A 19,593-nucleotide genomic window follows, 5' to 3' on the forward strand; every position below is an offset into this window, starting at 1 on the left:
ACCATGAAGCACGGGGGTGGCAGCATGATGTTGTGGGGGTGCTTTGCTGCAGGAGGGACTGGTGCACTTCACAAAATAGATGGCTCATGAGGAAAGGAAAATGATGTGGATATATTGAAGCAACATCTCAAGACATCAGTCAGAAGTTAAAGCTTGGTCGCAAATGGGTCTTCCAAATGACCCCAAGCATACTTCCAAAGTTGTGGCAAAATGGCTTAAGGACAACAAAGTCAAGGTATTGGAGTGGCAATCACAAAGCCCTGACCTCAATCCTATAGAAAATTTGTTAGCAGTACTGAAAAAGCGTGTAACAGCAAGGAGGCCTAGAAACCTGACTCAGTTACACCAGCTCTGTCAAGAGGAATGGGCAAAAATTCACCCAACTTACTGTGGGAAGCTTGTGGAAGGCTACCCGAAACGTTTGACCCAAGTCGAACAATTTAAAGGCAATGCTACCAAATACTAATTGAGTGTATGTAAATTTCTGACCCACTGGGAATGTAATGAAAGAAATAATAATATAATAAGAAATAATAATGTACATTCTTAAAATAAAGTGGTGATCCTAACTGACCTAAGACAGGGAATGTTTAGTAGGATTAAAATGTCAGAGGTTGTGAAAAACTGAGTTTAAATGTATTTGGCCAAGGTGTATGTAAACTTCCGACTTCAGCTGTATGTATGCATGCATGCACTTTTTTTGTTGTTTCAAAACATCAACACCTGATTAAAACTATTTGGGGGCTACTGGTGTGGTGTGACAATGAGAAAGCATTGCTGATTGGTTCCCAGGCTTCTTACCTGTCCAACCCTGCAGGTGTGCACAAACATCAGGATATAGGCGTGCGCAGCGGTGAGCGCGTGTAGCAGGGGCGTGGCGCGGGCTGACAGCGTGGCGTCAGTCACGTGACCGGCGGTGGCGAGCTCTCGGAGGAGCACCGAGCCACCGGGGACCTCGATGGGGCGGTGGAGCGGCTCGAGGGCCGACAGGATGCTGTCCAGCTGACACAGCCCTTCCTGGAGCACCTTGGGCTCATGGGACAGGGTCTGGGGACCACGGGACAACACACGGCGCTTCAGTATCAATACAGCACAGTCACAGGGATCAGAGACTGAAGTTGGTTACATTTAATAGGTCTCCCTGGAGTTTAGACACAATACACCAGCACCACACACAGGGGTCAGAGATTAAAGACCAGCACAGGTCTGGGATGCCCCAAGGAGCCTGGAGTGTGTTCACAATAAAGCAGTGTCAAAGGGAACCTAAGGAACATAGGACCTTAATCACAATGAAAGATCAATGTAACATGTAAGTTCATATTCTCTTCTCTTAAGTGTCTATAGTTGTTGAGCTCTGCTTGAGCTCAGTCATTGACCAATTTAATGAAATCATATCCCCACATCTCCCCATGCTCCCAGCCTCACCAGTATGGACTCCCAGACCCTGGCTACAGCCTGGCAGACCTCCTACCCAGTGCCAATTGTTTTTGGTAGAATTTGTATTTATTTTTTTATTTTAAATACTGCCATTTCCAGCATTATCCACTATGTTTACTAGAGGTAAAGAAAATCCTTAGAAATGTTATTTAATTGACACAAGCTGTCTGTAATCGATCAATCAATGTCTGGTTGTTAATTGTACAAAGCCTATTTGGCAGGGAATACTATTTGTAGATCAGTGATTCGACACCTCACTTTGCTCAAGCTGATCCTCTCCAACGGACTCAGAAGTACATTACGGGCAGTTTAATCATTGACGTATGTTGTAGCAAAAGTCGGGGTGTAGCCCTGACCGGGACTCAAACCCGGGTCCAGCAACTACAGGTTAAATTAAAAAAATGTAAAAGACAAAAACCAACTAAAACAACAACCCATGTCATGTCCCCATAACCCGTGTCAGGTCTCACCAGTATGGACTTGCAGACCCCGGCTACAGCCTGACAGGCAGCTGATGTGGGGAAGTCAATGGGAAGGTTGGGCAGACCCAGGATGGAGACCAGGGGCAGGAGACCCTTCTGGTTGACAAACTCCTGACAGTGGTCGTCGGTCGTGTTGTTACTCAGGATGGACTCCACAAACTTCATCTGAGATGGGAAACAAGGGAAGACTCATGGTATGGTGCAGTATATGAACATCTCAAAAAGTGCTTGATTAGACAATAGTAGAAAACAATAGAGTCTACACATACACACACACTGGTATATGCTCACAAAAGTGATTATTTTGTTTCAACCTTAGTACCAATGTGCAGAGTTATTTTGAACACTCACAAGGGAAATAATCTCATAATATTATTTGAGAGACTAGAATTGCGTCATTGACCAGTTTTGTTTAGTGGAAAGGGACTTGATTTAAGTGTGCTTTTTAATTGCAGGTGAAAGAATGGGAAAGAACTTCGACACCACGTACCACATTGAGAATGTAATCCATCAGAGGAATGGGTATCCTCTCTTCGGTGCCAACAACCCTATAGGAAAAACACCATCAGCATTCCAACTCCCCACCGCAAACACATGTAATAAAATGTGAAATGTAAAACATTTATGAATATAGAGGAAAAAAATTAAATATCAGAGGAGCAATAAATCCTGAATTGATCAGGAAAAATCACATCTCTGATTTAGTATGTCATACAGTTCAACTGGCACTGACTGTCTGTTGCTCTCTGGCTCCCCCTGCTGTTGGGTGAAGGTATGGAGCGCCTCCTCCTCCTCCTCGTCTTCGCTGGAGGCCTCCTCGGCGGCGTGGGAAGAGCGTGCCGGGGGCGCGGTCACGGTACCATCAGTCTTCTGGATAGAGGGCTTCTGACAGATGTACTCCGGGGCTCTGCCCAGGTTACAGATCTCCTCCAGTAACTGGGAGAAGAAGACAAGCATGTGTTCATTTACTATACCGTGTAGATCTCTAGGGCCTAATAATGAGTTGTTCCTGGTCAGATCACACTGATCCAGCTAAGTTTACTACGCAGTTAACATGGTCAATCTGAATGATCGGGGTCCTAGGTTTTTTCGTGACCTGAAACAGTTCAACTCTGGGCCCAAGTTAAAAGCTGCAACAAGAGTTAAGTTTTTCCTGATGAAGTCATATGGTGAGGTAAAACTAGTAGTCTAGACATGATCAATGGTAGGGTAGGGCATTTAAGAGTTTCTGTGTCCGAGTAACCACGAAAATCCTTTTGAGAACTTGAGTACCGTGAAATTGGGCTGAAGGCAAAAAAGTGAGCGGTATGCCAACAGTTGTTCCAATTACTGGTTGTTCTGGTCATGAACCCCTTTTCACTGCACTTGACATACAATAAAAATCATAGACTTTGAAAGTTTGTCAGTACTTAAGCTCAAATTGAGTACTCGCACCCATCCCTGATCAATGCTGCTGATCATTTCAGATTGTGAACCCACCTTGATGATGGCAGTAGTGGCGTCAGTCTTCAGAGTGGGTTGGTGTCTCATCAGTTCATCCACAGCACTGCCCAGGTTGGATGCCGTGTCTCCTGTAGAAACACACACATTAGAAGGCTTACATACAGACAGACAATCTCATCTGAATCAACAGTGTAATGTGTCACCACACAACTTGAACACACGCCTGTTTTTTCAACAGTGAATAGTGTTCTTCCTTTAAGTTCACAGAGTCCTCTCACCATACTAGATTCCTATAACACACCCACATCCCCTACACTCACCCAGAGGGTCAGAGCTGCGACGTCGTCTCATGGCAGGCAGGTAGTCAGGTGACAGAAGCACCTTGAAGAGGCGCTCAAAAGGCTGGCATTGGACGAAGGAGTGCAGGCCTCGCGCATTCAGGCACAGGGCACTGAACACGTTAGGGAGAGAACCAAGCACCTCCCGGGTGGCCGGGACCTGCAGAGAGAGAGACTGTGAGAGAGAGAAAAGGGAGAAAGAGAGAGAAAAAGGGGAGGGAGAGAGTGAGAGACAGAGTGGCGAGGGGTAGGGAACAACTAGGAGGAGAGGGACTGGGAAGGAGGGTAGGGGGAGGCGCAGGGAATCAAAACGTAAAGGCAATCAGGAGCGGAGGGGGAGAACAGGAGGAAAGAGTGAGGGAGGAAAGGAGGAGGTGAAACCAATGAGGGAGAATGACCGTTTCATGTAATGCTGTGTGGCAGAGAGGAGGAGATGAGGGAGAGAGGAATGAGTGAAGTTGGAGAGGGAGGGAGGACTATGTGAAGAAAGGTCTATCGCCTTATCCCTCTAGAATGAACGATATGCATCTTCTAGTGATCTATTGATAGGACAGGTGCCTGTCAGTCACAAAGCGAGCTTCGACAGGGAAACACTGCTGGTTTGTCAGTCTGCTGTCTGTCCCGCCTCTCAATACATGTGTTATTTTTGTGCGCTGTGGTTGAATTTCTTTTCACGGAGGAGGGAGAGCATGATGAGTCTCCTGAGTGAATTTACACGCACCATGTAATGCCTTCAGAAACTATTCATAGCCCTTGACTTATTGACTTATTCCACATTTTGTTGTTTTACAGCCTGAATTCCAAATGGATAAAAAAAAAAAAAAAATCCTCTCACCCATTTACACACAACACCACAAAAACAGGTTTAGAAATGTTTGCAAATCTATTGATGAAGATATGTCATTTACATTAAGTATTCACAACTCTGAGTCAACGCGTTAGAATCTCCTTTGGCAGTGATTACAGATGTGAGTCTTTATGGGTAAGTCTATAAGAGCTCCGCTTTGCGTCGTGCCTAAGAACAGCCCTTAGCCGTGGTATATTGGCTATATACCACACCCCCTTGTGCCTTATTAATTAATTAGGTTATCGTCCTGCTGAAAGGTGCATTTGTCTTCCAGTGACTGTTGGAAAGCAGGCGACCAGGTTTTCCTCTAGGTTTTTGCCTGTGCTTAGCTCTATTCTGTTTCTTTTTATATATATATAAAAAAAACTAGTCCTTGCCGATGACAAGCATACCCATAACATGATGCAGCCACCACTATGCTTGAAAACATATAAAGTGGTACTCAGTGACCTGTTGTTTGTGCCCCAAACATAACGCTTTGTATTCAGAACAAAGCACATTTCCCTGTCACATATTTTGCTGTGCTTTGACGCAAACAGGATGTATGTTTTGGAAAAAATGTATTCTGTACAGGCCTCCTACTTTTCATTGTTATTTAGGTTAGTATTGTGGAGTAACTACAATGTTGATCCATCCTCAATTCTCCCATAACAGCCATTAAACTAAATATTTTAAAGTGAACATTGGGCTCATTTCCTTCCACTTGAGCAACTGGAAGGACGTCTGTATCTTTGTAGTGACAGTGTAATTAATAACTGCACCATGCTCAAGGGGATATTCAATGTCTGCTTTAAAAAAAACAAAAATAGATCTGCCAATAAGTGTCCTTCTTTGTAAGGCATTGGAAAACCTTCCTGGTCTTTGTGGTTGAAATGTACTGCTCAACTGAGGGATCTTAAGGATCATTGTACATGTGGGGTACAGAGGCAGTCATTCAGAAAACATGTTCAACACTATTATTGCACACAGAGTGAGTCCATGCAAGTTATTACGTGACTTAGGCACACTTTTACTACAGAACTGATTTAGGCTTAACAAAGGGGTTGAATACTTGACAAGACATTAGCCTTTCATTTTTTATTAATATGCATTTCCTTTTTTTTAACAATTCCATTTCGACATTAAGGGGTATTGTGTGCAAGCCAGTATCACAAAATCTAAACGTAATCAATTTTAAATTCAGTCAAGGGGTGTGAATACTTTCTAAAAAAGGCACTAAGTGTTAACGAGGTGAAATCCACTTATGCCCAATTATTGTTTTGTTGCGCGTTCTTCCTCCCCCTGAAGATGTTGGCATTTTAAAAACATTCTCCTGCAATTCTATATTGTTTCTCGACAGGGAATCCATGTTAGTTGACATAACACAACTTTGAAAGAGTAGACTAGATATAGTTTGCCACAATACATTTAAAGGGTATAGTAGGCAAGTTTTTCTGACTAGATTACTAATCTACCGTCTTCCCTCAAGTCCCACCCAGTGTGATTGACAGATCTGAAACCCTACCAACTCTGACTCTCAAATACCCGTCCCCCTCCCCTGACAATCGCACCCACAACGACTGGTTGACAGTACAAACTGTTAAAGGGAAAGTTCACCCAAATTACAAAATGACATTGGTTTCCTTATTTTATTAGGCAAGTCAGTTAAGAACAAATTCTTATTTACAATGACGGCCTAGGAACAGTGGGTTAACTGCCTTGTTCAGGGGCAGAACGACATATTTTTACCTTGTCAGCTCGGGGATTCCATCTCGCAACCTTTTGGTTACTGGCCCAACGCTCTAACCACTAGGCTACCTGCCGCCCCTTACCTTAAGTGTCCACAGCAGCAGAGCCAATAAAATACATAATTTGAAGAACAAACAATTGTGGCAATTCATATCTTGCAGTAAAACTGTAAATATGATTTGAATCTCTTAAGACCAGTTTAATATTAAAAAAGGTGATCGTACTTAGACAATAGTCCTGATCATATAGGCCTATGCCTACAATACACTGAATTCATACATTTTCAGTCATTTTAATTGCAAAGTCACATCTTCCTACTCAATACCACAACTAATTTTACCAATCTGGGAGGTAAAGTCGTTAAGAGTATTCAATAATTTAGCTGTGTATTTTGGATGGAATCAAGACATTAGAATGTACCAAAGGCCACCAGAATAGAGCTCATTCATGAACCCTCCGGACCGGAATTCCCTGGCTGGCTACTCCATGTACTTACAGACAACACTGAAGACCAGCAAGTGTAGGCACACTGGCTGCACTGCTGTTTATGCATGACCCTGCTCTAAATAAAATGTGACATTTAAACATGTGTAGAAGAAGGGGGGGGTGGACAGGAGGGAGCAGTGACAGGAAGTGAGGGGGGGCGGGATCCGGTGAGCAATCAAAGAGGGAGGAGAAAGAGTGACCCCGCATTCAGACACTAGTGGCAAAAATACGCTCTCCGCAATTATCAACGCGAACCTGCATTGAAGACCATGGAGTGGACGTTCCAATTCCGTTTTTTTTCTGCACTGCTTTATTTTCTACACTCCTGTTGACATGTTCCGCTTTCGTCCAGCCAAGCAGAAAAATGTTGGAGGGACAGTGATCTGTTTAGATTGGTTTAAATTCTTCCAAATACAGGAGGGGGAGAAACATATTGACACCTTCACTTGCAGAAAGAGTATTTGCCACTAGTGTCTGAAAGCGGGGTGAGCCGAGAGGGGAGGGAGTGCTGTGCGACTCACGTCTTTGATGAGCAGGGCATGCAGCATGACATCAGTCAGACCGTTATCCTGCAGGGAGGAGAGCAGAGACGGCTCCTGGAACACAAACACTGTCACCACCTCCGTTGCTGTGGAGGAGAGAGAGGAGACGGAGGGAGAACATTTTTAAATCAGACCAAAAACTGAGACAATTTACACCATTCATTTTCACTTAACAGCAAAATGGCATATGATTTGATGGACTTTGGAGAATTGTCTCTAGTGAAATTAGTAAGCATACTATGCAATCTAATACATCTAAACCAAAGTAGAGGTCGACCAATTATGATTATTGGAGGACCAAAAAAGCAGATACCGATTATTCGGACGATTTAAAAAATAAAAATATGTGTGTAATAATGATAATTACAACAATACTGAATGAACACTTATTTTAACTTAAGACATCAAATCAATTTAGTTTCAAATAAATAATTAAACATGTTCAATTTGGTTTAAATAATTCAAAAACAAAGTGTTGGAGAAGAAAGTACAAGTGCAATATGTGCAATGTAAAAAAGCTAACGTTTAAGTTCCTTGCTCAGAACATGAGAACATATGAAAGCTGGTGGTTCCTTTTAACATGAGTCTTCAATATTCCCAGATAAGATGTTTTAGGTTGTTGGGGATAGGGGGCAGTATTTGCACGGCCGGATAAAAAACGTACCCGATTGAATCTGGTTACTACTCCTGCCCAGTAACTAGAATATGCATATAATATAGTAGATTTGGATAGAGAACACTCTAAAGTTTCTAAAACTGTTTGAATGGTGTCTGTGAGTATAACAGAACTCATATGGCAGTCAAAAACCTGAGACAAATCCTAACAGGAAGTGGAAATCTGATGTGTGGAATCACTTCAAGCCTTTGCCATTGAAACACACAGGGACTTATTAATCATTTAGCACTTCCTAAGGCTTCCACTAGATGTCAACAGTCTTTACAAAGTGGTTTGAGTCTTCTATGGTAGAAACTGACCCAAAGAGAGGCTTGGGAAGTTGGTCACAGGGGGAGGGTCATTACTACTATGACGCGGTCGCCCATGGGAACCCTTTTGTTCCGAAACGTTTAGTAAGACAATGCAATCGTCCGCCTTGAATATTATTGAAGCTCTGGTTGAAAAAGGCCCTAAAGATTTGTGTTATACAACGTTTGACATGTTTGAACGAACGTAAATATATATTTTTTGCACATTCGTGACGACAAGTCCTGCGCGCTTCAGTACATTATGAGTAGCCTTCGGAACACGCTAACAAGAAGGAACTATTGGGACATAAATTATTAACTTTTTCGAACAAAACTACATTTGTTGTGGAGCTGGGATTCCTGGAAGTGCCTTCTGATGAAGATAATCAAAGGTAAGGGAATATTTACAATAGTATATTTGATTTTAGATGGTTCCAAGATGGCGCTAACATGTATCGCCTAGCCTATTTTTCTGAGCATACCACGTCATTTATTGCAAAGTGTGATTTCCCAGTAAAGTTATTTTTAAATCTGGCAATGCATTTGCATTCATGAGATGTTAATCTATAATTCTTTGAATAACAATATTAAATTTTAACAATGTTTTCGAATAGTAATTTTGTAAATTGTAGCGCTGATTCACCGGAAGCATTTGAGGGAAAATATTTTCTGAACGTCATGCGCCGATGTAAAATGCTGTTTTTATATATAAATATGAACTTTATCAAACAAAAAATGCATGTATTGTGTAACATGATGTCCTAGGAGTGTCATCTGATGAAGATTGTCAAAGGTTAGTGCTGCATTTAGCTGTGTTTTGGGTATTTGTGATGCATCTAGTTGCTTTGAAAATGGCAGTGTGATTTCTTTTGGCAGGGTACTCTCCTAACATAATCTAATGTTTTGCTTTTGCTGTAAAGCCTTTTTGAAATTGGACAACGTGGTTCGATTCAGGAGAGGTGTATCTATAAAATGTTGTAAAATAGTCATATGTTTGAGAAATTGAAGTTATAGCATTTATGAGGTTTTGTATTTCGCGCGATGCGATTCCACTGGCTGTTGACTAGGGTGGCCCACGTTCCCAGACAGGTTAACCTCTTACATCTAGACGTTCCGCTAGCGGAACACCTGCTCCAATATCCAATGATAGGCGTGGCGCGAATTACAAATTCCTAAAAAATACAAAAACTTCAATTATTCAAACATATGACTATTTCACAGCATTTTAAAGACAAGACTCTCCTTTATCTAACCACACTGTCCGATTTCAAAAAGGCTTTACAGCGAAAGCAAAACATTAGATTATGTCAGCAGAGTACCAAGCCAGAAATAATCAGACACCCATTTTTCAAGCTAGCATATAATGTCACAAAAACCCAGAAGACAGCTAAATGCAGCACTAACCTTTGATGATCTTCATCAGATGACACACCTAGGACATTATATTATACAATACATGCATGTTTTGTTCAATCAAGTTCATATTTATATCAAAAACCAGCTTTTTACATTAGCATGTGACGTTCAGAACTAGCATACCCCCCGCAAACTTCCGGGGAATTTGCTAACAATTTACTAAATTACTCACGATAAACGTTCACAAAAAGCATAACAATTATTTTAAGAATTATAGATACAGAACTCCTCTATGCACTCGATATGTCCGATTTTAAAATAGCTTTTTGGTGAAAGCACATTTTGCAATATTCTAAGTACATAGCCCAGCCATCACGGGCTAGCTATTTAGACACCCGGCAAGTTTAGCACTCACCAATATCAGATTTACTATTATAAAAGTTTGATTACCTTTTGTTGTCTTCGTCAGAATGCACTCCCAGGACTGCTACTTCAATAACAAATGTTGGATTGGTCCAAAATAATCCATCGTTATATCCGAATAGCGGCGTTTTGTTCGTGCGTCCCAGACACTATCCGAAATGGTAAATCAGGGTCGTGCGCATGGCGCAATTCGTGACAAAAAAAATCGAAATATTCCATTACCGTACTTCGAAGCATGTCAACCGCTGTTTAAAATCCATTTTTATGCCATTTTTCTCGTAAAAAAGCGATAATATTCCGACCGGGAATGTCCATTTAGCTAAACAGAGGAAAGAAAACAAAGCTTTCGGTCGACGCGGGCACGAGCCTGAGTCTCACAGTACTGTAACCAGCCACTACCCAAACGCGCTACTTTTTTTCAGCCAGAGCCTGCAAAGCCACGATTCAGTGTTTTGCCGCCTTCTGAGAGCCTATGGCAGCCGTAGGAAGTGCCACGGGACAGCTAACATCCTCACTCTTCAATAAACAGAGACAAGAAGAACGACACCTTGTCAGACAGGCCACTTCCTGCATGAAATCTTGAGGTTTTTGCCTGCCATATGAGTTCTGTTATACTCACAGACACCATTCAAACAGTTTTAGAAACTTTCGGGTGTTTTCTATCCAAAGCCAATAATTATATGCATATTCTAGTTACTGGGCAGGAGTAGTAACCAGATTAAATCGGGTATGTTTTTATCCAGCCGTGAAAATACTGCCCCCTAGCCATAAATCAAATCAAATTTATTTTTATATAGCCCTTCGTACATCAGCTGATATTCTCAAAGTGCTGTACAGAAACCCAGCCTAAAACCCCAAACAGCAAGCAAAGCATGTGAAAGAAGCACGGTGGCTAGGAAAAACTCCCTAGGAAAAACTCCCTAGAAAGGCCAAAAACCTAGGAAGAAACCTAGAGAGGAACCAGGCTATGAGGGGTGGCCAGTCCTCTTCTGGCTGTGCAGGGTGGATATTATAACAGAACATGGTCAAGATGTTAAAATGTTCATAAATGACCAGCATGGTGAAATAATAATAATAATCATAGCAGGTTAAAGGAATGATATGATAATTTCTCTTATACGATTTGTATTTCATATACCTTTGACTATTGGATGTTGTTATAGGCACTTTATTGCCAGCCTAATATCGGGAGTTGATCGGCTTGAAGTCATAAACAGCGCTGTGCGTAAAGCATTTCTAAGAGCTGCTCGCAAAACGCAGTAAAGTGCTGTTTGAATGAATGCTGCTGCCTACCACCACTCAGTCAGACCGCTCTATCAAATCAGACTTAATAATAAACACACAGAAATACAAGCCTTGGGTCATTAATATGGTCAAATCCAGAAACAAAACGATTATTCTTTCAGTGAAATACGGAACCGTTCTGTATCTAACAGGTGGCAACCATAAGTCCAAATATTGCTGTTACATTGCACAACCTTCAATGTTATGTGATAATTATGTAAAATTCTGGCAAATTAATTACGGTCTTTGTTAGGAAGAAATGGTCTTCACACAGTTTGCAACGAGCCAGGCGGCCCAAACTGATGTTTATAGCCTGACTCTGCTTGCACAGAACGCAAGAGAAGTGACAATTTCCCTGGTTAATATTGCCTGCTAACATGAATTTATTTTAACTTTAAGAAAAGGCATTAATGTTTATGGTTAGGTAAATTTGGGTAGATTTGTGCAACGATTGCGCTTTTTTCACGAATGCGCTTTTGTTAAATTGTCACCCGTTTGGCAAAGTAGGCTGTGATTCGATGATAAATAAACAGGCACCAGATTGATTATATATGAAACGCAGGACAAGCTAGTTAAACTAGTAATATAAACCATGAGTAGTTAACTAGTGATTATGTTAAGATTGATTGTTTTTTATAAGATAAGTTTAATGCTAGCTAGCAACTTACCTTGGCTCCTTGCTGCACTTGCGTAACAGGTGGTCAGCCTGCCATGCAGTCTCCTCGTGGATTGTAATCGGCCATAATCAGCGTCCAAAAATGCCGATTGTTATGACAACTTGAAATCGGCCCTAATTAATCGGCCATCTAAACCGAATATCACTGAAGAATGTTGTGTGAACTGAGTACTCACCCAGTAAGAAGAGAGAAGGTCCATAGTACTCGGCATTACTGATGATGTGCTTGAGTGAGGTAGGCAAGGACCCGTCCATGACTGGGGAATAGAGGCCATACAGAGACAGGACGGTTAGTCAGGCGGTATTCATACATCATGGAATATATACAGTGCCTTCAGAAAGTGTTCACACCAGTTGACTTTTTCCACATTTTGCTGTGTTACAGCCTGAATTTAAAATGAGATTGTGTCATTGACCTACACACAATACCCAATGTCAATGTGGAATTTGGTTTTTAGAAATGATAACAAATTATTTAAAAATGAAAGCTGAAATGTCTCGAGTCAATCCCTTTGTTATGACAAGCCTAATTAAGCTCAAGCGTAAAAAAAATAATCACAAGTTGCATGGACTCATTCTGTGTTCAATAACATGTTTTTTTTTTTATTAACACCCCATCTCTGTACCCCACACACAAAATGATCTTTAAGGTCTCTTAATCGAATAGTGAACTTCAAGCACAAATTCAACCACAAAAACCAGGGAGGTTTTCCAATGCCTTCCAAAGAAGGGCACCGTTGATAGATATGCGAAAAACCAAAAAAAGCAGACACTGAAAATCCCTTTGAGTGTGGTGAAGTTATTAAATAAGGCTTCGGATGTTATATCAATACACGAGTCACGACAAAGATACAGGCATTCTTCCCAACTCGGTTGCTGAAGAGGAAGGAAACCGCTCATGGATTCCACCATGATGCCAATGGTGATTTAAAAAAAATAAATAATAATAAATAAATAAATAAAGTTTAATAGCTGTGATAGTTTTCTCCTAAGGAAGGCTCAACAACCCTGTAGTTACTCCACAATACTAACCTAAAAGATAGTAAATCGGAGGAAACCTGTACAGGAAAAAATATTCCAAAACACGCATCCTGTTCGCAACAAGGCACTGCAAAAAATGTGGCAAAGAAAGAAACTTTTTGTCCTGAAAACAAAGCATTATGTTTGGGGCAAATCAAACAGCACATCACTGAGTACCACTTTATATTTTCAAGCACGGTGGCTGAATCATGTTATGCTTGTCAACGGCAAGAACGAGGAAACTTTTTTGTTTCCTCATCCGTTTTGGGGTGCATCCATGGGCAAGGCCCACCCAATGGGGAGCTAGGCCCAGCCAATCAGAATGAGTTTCTCCCCACAAAGGGGCTTTATTACAGGGAGAAATACTCATTGCTCTGGTGGACATTCCTGCAGTCAGCATGCCAAATGCAGGCTCCTTCAAAACTTGAGGCATCTGTGGCATGGTGTTGTATGACAAAGGTGCACATTTTAGAGTGGCCTTTTATTGTCGAGCACAAGGTGCACCTGTGTACTAACACTGCTGTTGAATCAACTTGTTGATATGCCACACCTGTCAGGTGGATGGATTATATTCTCTAAGGAGTAACGCTCACTAACAGCGATGTAAACAAATTTGTACACAAAATTTCAGCAAAATCAGCTTTGAATGGAACATTTCAGTTCATGAAACCAAAACTTTACATGTTGCGTTTATATTCATTCAGTGTACATCACAACAACAAAAAAGAATAACAGTACATTCTACAACACATTATTACACCACTCTAATCTACAATAAAACATTTGTAATACCACAATATTATAATGTGTATGTGTCTCTTCACAGTCCATGTTGTTCCATAAGGTGTAGTTTCATCTGTTTTTACTGCTTGCATGAGTTACTTGATGTGGAATAGAGTTCTATGCAGTCCTGTGCGTTTCCCCAGAGTCTGTTCTGGAAACGATGAAGAGACCCCCTGGTGGCATGCCTTGTGGGGCATGTATGGTTGTCTGAGCTGTGTGCAAGTCGTTTCAACAGAGAGCTCAGTGCTTCAACACGTCAACACAGTAGTGACGCAGTCAATCTCTCCACTACTTTGAGCCAGGAGAGACTGACAAGCATGTTATTGATGTTAGCACTCAGTGTACAGTTAATGGCCAGCCGTCCTGCTCTGGGCCCACTGTAATTTACCCATGTCCCTCTCTGTGGCACTTGACCATAGGACTGGGCAGTCATCCAGATGCGAGAAACAGGGGCCAATAGGACCATTTTTGCTGATAGCGATGTCAAGAAAGCAGAGCTTTATTACAGACAGACCTCTCCTTATCTTAGCTACCTTTGCATCAATATGTTTTACAATCCAGGGTTACAGCAAGCAGTTTAGGGACCTCAATTTCCACAGTATTCATTACAAGATTTACTTGAGGTTAAGGGTTTAGTGAATGAAGTCTCAAATAAAATGCTTTTCATTTTTGAAATATTTCAGACTAGCTTATTACTTGCAACCCATTCTAAAACTGACTGCAGCTCTTTTTTTAAGCGTCACAGTGATTTCACTTGTTGTAGCTGATGCGTATAATGCTGAATCATTAACAAACATAGACAAAGGCTTTACTCAGCGCCAGGTCATTAGAAGATTGAAAAAGTAAGAGGCCTAGACAGCTGCCGTGGGGAATGCCTGACTACCTGGATTATGTTGGAATACTTCCATTAAAGAACAGCCACTGTTCTGCTAGACAGGCCATTCTCGATCCACGATATAGCAGAAGTCATAACATACATTTTTTTAGCAGCAGATTATGATCAATAATCTCAAATTTAACTGAACAAAACCGCTCCCAACCTAAATTTATTTCAGCCAATTATCCGTCATTTGTGTATGTGACGCACATGTTTAGTGCCCTTCCCTATAAGCATACTGAAAGTCTGTTAATTTGTTTACTGTGAAATAGCCTTGTATCTGGTCAAAGTACATTTTTTCCAAAAGTTTATTAAGAGTTGGCTGAGCTCTTAGAGACTTAACCCAAAAGATTCATAGCTGTAATCATTGCCAAAGGTTTTCAAAAATGTTTTGACTCAGGGGGGCGAATATTTATCTAATCAAAATAGTTTTATTTTTATAAACGTAATTATTTATTTCACTAAAATAAATACATTTTAATCCACTTTCTAAGAGCACTGCATACAGATATGGCCTTCATGGTTATGAATAGTCTTCCACTTCAATTTGTTGAAGCACCATTTCCTACTAATCAGCATTAGAATCCCTTAACCCTTAAGGGGGGCGGGTAGCCTAGCGTTTAAGAGCGTTGAGCCAGTAACCGGTCGCTGGTTCAAATCCCTGAGCTGAAAAATCTGTCAATGTGCCCTTGAGCATGGCACTGAACCCTAATTGCTCCTGTACATTGCTCTGGATAAGAGTGAATGGTAAAAGACTTACAATGATCATATAGTGCCAGTTACCCCAGATAGCTTAAAGTAGCTGGCCACAGTTCCAGAAATATGACCTATAATTGACTACAATATGAATGAAATACATTTCCTTCCAAAAAAAATATATTTAAGGGTGTTAAAGGGATTCTGTTCCCCTGCTAGGCCTGTCAGGAAACAGAATGGTGTGGGCGTATACCAGTCAACAGCTGATTTGCCAGCTCAGCCAATGGGATCCGCATACACTTGGATATTGAAATTAGCTACTAACTCCACTTGGGGCTAGAAGGCCATCTTGGTTTTACCCATGTGGCAGCTTAACCAAGTTAAATAGTGTGGATGGATTAAGGATTTGGAAAAGCATTATGAAACTACTAGAGTACTTTACTATAACAGCAATTAATGCAGACTGATTATTTCACAAACGTGAGTCGTTTGTCACTACTCCTGATATTTTCATTGTTTGTTAGCTTTTGTTGACTGATATAGTCTAGCTAACTAGATTTCTCGACATAGAACTTTAAGATACAAACCACAGGACTTGAAATAGAAGTGACTGGTGAGGTAGTTGTATAGGCTTTGTCCGCTTTGCTAACACCGGCTGCGGATTGATTAGCTTGCTAGGTAGATTCTGTGTAGTGTGCACTCCTGAGCCCATGGGAGATTCTCAACAGATTTTGCCCACTCCTCCGTCCTCGCCACGCCTACTTTTGAAAAAGGTCAAAGGTAAATCGAGGAGAGGAGGCAAGGTGGAAATACGGAAACAAATGCGCTTGTATGAAATGAGACTCCTTGTCCACGAGCGCGTCATCGGGCAAATGGATTTTACAGAAGAGGAAACCCAAAATGTTTAATGTTTTCACTTGTTGTGGCAGACATTTTATAGATAAAATGTTCTCTATTGAGTCTCAAGCAAGGGGGGAGGCCGATGACGTCACTGATTTCCATCAGACCAACTCCTTGAAGTTTGCCGTTGTCAAAAGAACACACTATTTTGCTCAAACCATTCTTTTTTTTTTACCCTTTAGTGTGTACTTCACTGTATTTATACTTGGGATATCGCTTTTCAAAAGTTCAATAATAGCTGCAGGACGTCTAAGTCTAGAGAACCTCCCTTGATCATGCATTTTATAGAGTGTGGTTATTACAGCTCACTCACCGTGGCGGATGCCATCAGAGAAGGCAGGGTCCTGGATGGCTTTCTTTAAAAAGTTTAACATTGACTTCAACAGAGCGGCCCTCTGGGGAATACACTGGACGCCTGCAAGGAGAAAAGCCATGGGAGACGGTCAACATGGGAGACGGTCAACATGGAGTGTGTGTATGCGCGTGTACGTACTTGAGTGTGCGTGCGATAGCCTAAGCTGAGAGAGCGTGTTTGTGCGAGTGTTGCATGCGTGTTCCTCTGCGTGTGTCTGTGTACCTGTACGGGGCGTGCTGGAAGTGCTGCTGAGTCCTCTGGGATCGGTCTCAGGTCTGGAGCCAGAGGAAGTTGAGGGACCAGGGCTGCTCTCCATCCTCTCTTCTGACACTGTTAGGAATACAGTGTTAGCAGCCACAACACAAAGCTAACAGCCATAACACCACAACACATAGCCAACTCTAGACCTATATTAGCAACCATAATGCAGACATGGAAAAAGTGGGTAAATTGAGGCCATTTAACATTTAATTTAGGGAGCTCATTAATATTTGTAGCAACCATAACACTACAACGCCTAGCTAGTTACCAGGTAGTAGCACTGTAGTTTTTACATTTTTGTAGGCTTTATGAATTGTCTTCAAATAGGGAAAAAATGTAGTGCAATGGTCTATAAGCCAAACACTTCATAAAAGGCATCTGGCAGAAGTATTCATCCTAACATTTTTTATTTACCCTTTACTTTTAACAGGGAAGACATTGAGACCTAGGTCTCTTTTACAAAATGTGCCCTGTATACACATACACTGCATTAAATAAAGGTTAAATAAAAAATATATTTAAATAAACTCAGTATTCAGACCTCTTCCCCTTATCCACATTGTTACGTTACAGCCTTATTCAAAAATGGATTAAATAAAACATCGATCTACACACAATACCCCATAATGACAAAGCAATTTGTGTGCACATTTCAAAAAAATAAATATAGAAAGTTTATTTATATAAGTATTCAGACCCTTTGCTATGAGACTCAAAATTGAGCTCAGGTGCATCCTGTTTCCATTGATCATCCTTGAGTTGTTTCTAGAACTTGGAGTCTACCTGTGGTAAATTCAATTGATTGGACATGATTTGGAAAGGCAAACACCCATCTATATAAAAAGGCCCCAGTTGACAGTGCATGTCAGAGAAAAAACCAAGCCATGAGGTCGAAGGAATTGTCTGTAGAGCTCCGAGACAGGAATGTGTCGAGGCACAGGGTACCAAAAAATGTATGCAGCATCAAATGGCCCCAAGAACACAGCGGCCTCCATCACTCTTAAATGGAAGATGTTTGGAACCACAAAGACTCTTCCTAGAGCTGGTCAGGGAGGTGACTAAGAACCCAATGGTCACTGACAGAGCTCCAAAGGTCCTCTGTGGAGATAGGAGAACCTTCCAGAAGGACAACCATCTCTGCAGCACTCCACCAATCAGGCCTTTATGGTAGAGTGGCCAGACGGAAGCCACTCCTCAAAAGACACGACAGCCCGCTTGGAGTTTGCCAAAAGGCAGAGAAAGGAGTATGACCATGAGAAACAAGTGTCACGTCTGGAGGAAACGGTGAAGAATGGTGGCGTCAGCATCATGCTGTGGGGATGTTTTTCAGCGTCAGGGACTGGGAGACTAGTCAGGATCGAGGGAAAGATGAACCGAGCAAAGTACAGAGAGATCCATGATGAAAACCTGCCACAAAGCACTCAGGACCTCAGACTGGGGCAGAGGTTCACCTCCCAACAGGACAACGACCCTAAGCACACAGTCAAGACAACACAGGAGTGGCTTGGGACAAGTCTCTGAATGTCCTTGAGTGGCCCAGCCAGAGCTTGGACTTGAAACCAATCGAACATCTCTGGAGAGACTTGAAAATAGCTGTTCAGCGATGCTCCCCATCCAACCTGACAGAGCTTGAGCGGATGGGAGAAACTCCCCAAAGAGGTGTGCCAACTTTGCAGCATCATACCCAAGAAGACTCGAGGCTGTAATCATTGCCAAAGGTGCCTCAATAAAGTACTGAGTAAAGGGTCTGAATAATTATGTAAATGTGATCTGTTTTTTTTTTGCAAACATTTCTAAAATCCTGTTTTTGCTTTGTCTTTAATGGGGTATTGTGTGTAGATTGATGGGGGGGAAAACAATTTAATCAATTTTAGAATAAGGCTGTAAGTAACAAAATGTAGAAAAAGTCAAGTGGTCTGAATACTTTCCGAATGCACTATATTGTGTTGTGTGACAAAATTGCACATTTTAGAGTGGCCTTTTATTGTCCCCAGCACAAGGTGCACCAGTGTAATGATCATGCTGTTTAATCAGTTTCTTGATATGCCACACCTGTCAGGTGGATGGATTATATTGGCAAAGGAGAAATGTTCCCTAACTGGGGATGTAAACAAATTTGTGCACAATTTGAGAGAAATAAGCTCTTTGTGAGTATGGAACATTAATGGGATCTTTTATTTCAGCTCACGAAACATGGGACCAACACTTTACATGTTGCGTTTATATTTTTGTTCAGTGTAGTCAATGTGAAACATTCTTACGAGAGTTAAAACATGTCATTTTATATAAAACTTATATGGCCGCGTTTTCACAAATGTTATTATATAATCGTCAAGCCCATTCAAAAGATAAGGGGACAGGACGTTGATGTAAAGCGGAAGCGGCAGTTACTTTCACAGGGTTTCATAGCCACGTCGATCCCTTAATATCGTCTGAACAAATCTAGGCCTATGCCCAAAAATACGGAACAGTTTATTGACAACAATAGAAGGAAAAAAAGAGCTTACTGCTTTCTGACTGGCCGTCCATGTCCGTGTCCATGTCCTCAGATTCTACGGTGGAGTTGGGTCTCTGGATCTTTGGCTTGATGACAAAAGGACACTCTTTCCTAGACAGGTCCACCTCATGCTGCAGAGAGAGAGAGAGAATGAGGGCGAGAAAGAGGGTGAGAGGGAAGGAGAAAGAGGGGGAGAGAG

At 41.5% G+C, this 19,593-nt stretch overlaps 1 protein-coding gene across 1 annotated transcript in view; it reads right to left on the minus strand.

The window, feature by feature from the left end:
* Window positions 1-19,593, minus strand: part of huwe1 (HECT, UBA and WWE domain containing E3 ubiquitin protein ligase 1) — a 92,017-nt gene that overhangs the window by 49,826 nt on the left and 22,598 nt on the right. Inside the window, exons 15-25 of the mRNA XM_045693301.1 lie at window positions 19,405-19,525; window positions 16,859-16,966; window positions 16,595-16,696; window positions 12,182-12,262; window positions 7,283-7,389; window positions 3,683-3,860; window positions 3,399-3,490; window positions 2,653-2,855; window positions 2,410-2,467; window positions 1,908-2,084; window positions 802-1,047 (exon numbers count right to left, since the gene is read on the minus strand). Coding sequence (XP_045549257.1) covers window positions 802-1,047; window positions 1,908-2,084; window positions 2,410-2,467; window positions 2,653-2,855; window positions 3,399-3,490; window positions 3,683-3,860; window positions 7,283-7,389; window positions 12,182-12,262; window positions 16,595-16,696; window positions 16,859-16,966; window positions 19,405-19,525 — 1,473 coding nt within the window. The remainder of the gene's footprint in view (window positions 1-801; window positions 1,048-1,907; window positions 2,085-2,409; window positions 2,468-2,652; window positions 2,856-3,398; window positions 3,491-3,682; window positions 3,861-7,282; window positions 7,390-12,181; window positions 12,263-16,594; window positions 16,697-16,858; window positions 16,967-19,404; window positions 19,526-19,593) is intronic.

Source organism: Salmo salar, chromosome ssa13, assembly GCF_905237065.1.
Source record: "Salmo salar chromosome ssa13, Ssal_v3.1, whole genome shotgun sequence".
Classification (NCBI taxonomy): Eukaryota; Metazoa; Chordata; class Actinopteri; order Salmoniformes; family Salmonidae; genus Salmo; species Salmo salar.